This window comes from Mus caroli, unplaced genomic scaffold (assembly GCF_978045245.1).
Source record: "Mus caroli unplaced genomic scaffold, Mus_caroli_1 scaffold_19, whole genome shotgun sequence".
Lineage (NCBI taxonomy): Eukaryota > Metazoa > Chordata > Mammalia > Rodentia > Muridae > Mus > Mus caroli.
In genome coordinates, this window is record NW_028227274.1 from 33,153,315 (window position 1) to 33,157,500 (window position 4,186).

The 4,186-nt window shown below is 46.7% G+C and overlaps 1 protein-coding gene across 1 annotated transcript; it reads left to right on the plus strand.

The window, feature by feature from the left end:
- Positions 1-2,306: 2,306 nt before the first annotated feature.
- Positions 2,307-4,186, plus strand: Smim33 (small integral membrane protein 33). Its single transcript, XM_021150543.2, has 2 exons — positions 2,307-2,391; positions 3,812-4,186. The coding sequence occupies exons 1-2, from the start codon at positions 2,383-2,385 to the stop codon at positions 4,184-4,186; spliced, it is 384 nt and encodes a 127-aa protein (XP_021006202.1). The 5' UTR covers positions 2,307-2,382.

Sequence of the window (4,186 nt, forward strand, 5' to 3'; positions counted from 1 at the left end):
TCTGGGACTTGAACATGGATCCTTTCAAAAGAGCAGCAAGTGCTTTTAACTGCTGAGGTATCTCTCAAAGCCCCGGGTTTTGGTTGGTTGGTTGGTTTGTTTGTTTGTTTGTTTGTTTGTTTGTTTGTTTTTGAGATTTTCATACATGAGTTTGAACTGTGTTTCCAACATTCCCATCTCTTCCTTTCCCTCCCACCTCCTCCTGTGTTCCCCCCACTCCTCAAATCCGTGACCTCTTTTCTAATTATTATTGTTACTTTATCTACAGTTGTGGGCTTGCTCATTTTATTTGATGGCTATTTTGTGACAGACTCTTCTTACCTTGTAGCCCAGGATGGCTTCAAACTCCCAGTCTTTTTTTGTTGCTCCTCACATTTGACAATGTTAGGAACAGGTAGACTGGGAAATAGCTCAGTAGGGACCTGGGTTTGAAACCCCAGGACCTATATAAAGCTGAGTGTGGTTCTATAACCCTAGTGCTCCTGGGTGAGATGGGAGACAGACACAGAAGCATCCCTAGGAACTTTCAACCAGCTGGCCCGGCATCCGCAGCAGCTAACAATGGAGATGACCTCCAATAAAGTGGGAAGTGAAATGGACACCTGAGGTGGTCCTCTGTGTCTACACACATGCCATGTCACACTCACATGCATCAACATGTACACACACACACATCCTATACACACAGAGACACAAAGAAAAACAAATATGGGCTGGTGAGATGGCTCAGTGGGTAAGAGCACCCGACTGCTCTTCCGAAGGTCCAGAGTTCAAATCCCAGCAACCACATGGTGGCTCACAACCATCTGTAACGAGATCTGGCGCCCTCTTCTGGAGTGTCTGAAGACAGCTACAGTGTACTTACGTATAATAAATAAATAAATCTTTAAAAAAAAAAGAAAAACAAATATTAGTAACATGTTTTTAAACAGCACTTGTAAAGGGCTTAAGAGGGGAAGGGGGCTACTCCAGTTTCAGGAGCTGAAGAATGCATTCTAGGAGGGGTGACACCCAAAACTAGTGAGACCGGGTGAGTAATTAAGGTGTAGATAGGAAAGTGAGGCAATTGTAATGTTGAGCGCGGACGTGGGAAAGTAATGGAGAGGCCTAGGTTTGGCTACTTTGGTCTCAGAAAGTCCTGGGTGACTTGGTGAAGAGTCTGGATCCGCACTGGCTAAGATCCAAGAGGACCAGAGTGGGAGGCAGTCGATCTCCAGAACCTTCAAATAAATAAATAAAATAAAAATAGATGGCTTTGTGGGCACTGGTGGCTCATGCCTTTAATCCCAGCACTCGGGAGCTGAGGCAGGTGGATCTCTGTGAGTTTGAGGCCAGCCTGGTCTACAGAGAAAGTTCCAAGACAGCCAGAGCTATTCATAGATAAATCCTGTCAATAACAACAACAGCAGCAACAACAACAATAATAATAATGATAAAAAGATGGCTTAGCAAGTGAAGTTAAGTACTTACTGTACTATGTAAGCGTGAGTCTGATCCTCAGAATTAACATAGTGTAGAAAGAACCAACTCCACAAAGTTGTCCACTGCCTTGACACAGTGCCCCCATTCACATTATGCATCTACACATACACACTTACACAATGAAAAATCAAATTTTTAACATTTAAAATAAGAATAAATTTAGAAAACTAATTTAGTTCTCTTTTTTTTAAAGATTGTATTTTTAATTTAAGTATATGAGTACACTGTCATGTCTTCAGACACACCAGAAGAGGGCATCAGATCCCATTACAAATGGTTGTGAGCCACCATGTGGGTGCTGGAAATTAAACTCAGGACCTCTGGAAGAGCAGTCAGTGTTCTTAACTGCTAAGCCATCTCTCCAGCCCACTAATTTAGTTCTTAATATTTTAGAAATAAATGTGGTGAGGCAAAAATGGATGGGCAGAGCTATTGGACTATAGAAATTCAGAGGCATTATAGTCAGTCAATCTATTCTGTAGAATATGTGATCTGCACTCTGTAGTGCTTGAGCTATTACGTAGAACAAGGAAAGAGCAAAGGACCTTAGCTTCAGGAAATGGGAGGGAGTAGGAGAATGGGCAAGCCCTAGGGAGGGAGTAGGTGTCTAGTATCTGCAGGGAGAGGAAGTGGGCAGGGCAACTTGGGCTCCTAAGCAGCAGAGGTATGAAAGAAACTGTCTGAAGATCAAAGTGCTCTCAGAGTAGAAGGCTGGCCCAGGGTAGCCTAGATGTTCCCGGAACTACAAGCGCGGGAAAGAACAGTGAGGGTGTGTGCAGAGGGTGTGTGCCCAGGAACCCCACAGACGTGGCAGCTCCGGGTAGGGACTGAGCTAGGGCAGTGAGCTCTCTTCCTTTGCTGGTATCCAGTCCCAAGAGAACTCTGCGCCAGCCCTGGACAATGCACCAGGTAGAGTCTTTGTTCAACCCTTCCTAACTCACTATGGGGGCTCCATACCTTTCTGAGTGCTCAGAGTTAGAGAGCCCCCCCCCCCCGACTCCCAGAGTCTTACAGAATGATGGCTGGAGGGAGGGAGGCCACCTCACTGACTGAGATTCTCTCATCCCTACTCAACATCTAGCGGGACAGGGACATACTAATGTCATGAGTTATGTCCTCAGCTTCCAGTAGAGAAACCCAGAGATCCTGGCAAGGGTAGACTGGTGCGGAATCTCCTCAACCCACCCTGGGCACAGCCAGGAGTCTACACCAGACGCCAGCCCTCCCTGTCTAGGCCTCTAGAACTTGGCGCCAAGATCTGGGGGGAATGGGATATACTTACAGGATGGAGTATGGGCATACATACCACCTCGTACCAAGTTTCTAGGGTTCATGTCCCTCTTCCTAAACTTTTCCAAGGGTACCACCTTTCTGCTTTCCAGTGTCTTGGAGTAGGGGAACCTCTGAGGCCAGACAATGACCCCTTTTCCAGAACACCTGAGAGCAGCTACTGCTTGCTGCCCACTGCATGTGGGGCAGCAGCCCAGAGTCTACTCAGATTCCCAGAACACAGGATCCATTTGTCACTCTTGCTGGAGACCTGGGAAGGGGGAGCAATGAGAAAAGACGCTGGGAACAAACTGTTTTCTTCCAGACTATAATAAAGCTCCTCGGGCTGGAGAGATGGCCCAGTGGCTAAGAGCACTGACTGCTCTACCAAAGGTCCTGAGTTCACATCCCAGCAACCACATGGTGGCTCACAACCACCTGTAATGAGATCTGACACCCTCTTCTGGTGTGTCTGAAGTCAGCTACAGTGTACTTATGTATAATAATAAAAAATAAATCTTAATGCTGGGCAGTGGTGGCACACGCCGTTAATCTCAGCACTTGGGAGGCAGAGGCAGGTGGATTTCTGAGTTCAAGGCCAGCCTGTTCTACAAAGTGAGTTCCAGGACAGCCAGGCCTACACAGAGAAACCCTGTCTCGAAAATAAATAAATAAATAAATAAATAAATAAATAAATAAATAAAATAAAATAAAATAAAACAAATCTTTAAAAAATAATAAAAAAAAAAAAGCTCCCCCCTTGCCTTTTGTGACTTTTAACTCCTTATCTTCCAGGGGCTGGTTTGTATTTCGGTTAGTGTCTCCATCTTCATTTCTGTCTGTTTTTATCATTCTTCCTCCCATGCCCACAGCTCCCAGTGTCTTTGTTTTTCAGTTGATTCTCCTGAGTGTGTTGAACCTTCCTCTCTTTCTCTCTCCCCTCTCTGTTACTGTCTCTGGGGTTTTCTGTCTCTTAGACCCCTCCTTCTCCTTTGGGTTTTCTTTGTATGTTCCTGTCCATGTCAACTTTCTCTCTCACCTCTTCTCCCCCCGCCCCCAGGATGACTACTACCCTCAGCCTTCTCTACTTGTGAATGGTTCGTTGGATCAGGAGCCTCAAAGGCAGCTCCCAGATATGCCCCCTCGAGGTGGCGACGGGCTGCCGCTGCTTGCTGCCATCATCGCGGCCTTTGTCCTGCTGGCCATCTGCATTGTGCTGGCGGTTCACTTTGGGCCTGCGCTGCATCAGGGCCAGGCTACTCTCCTCAAAGAGCCACCAGCCCTAAAGTCAGAGAACGGCGTTTACCTCATCCACTGGCGGCTACTGAGCCTACAGGACAGTCACAGAGAAACCCAGCAGGGACTTTTTATTCCTCACTCTGGCCCTGCCCTAGACGGGCACAGGCCCAGCATCGATGAAGTCACGTATCTGTAG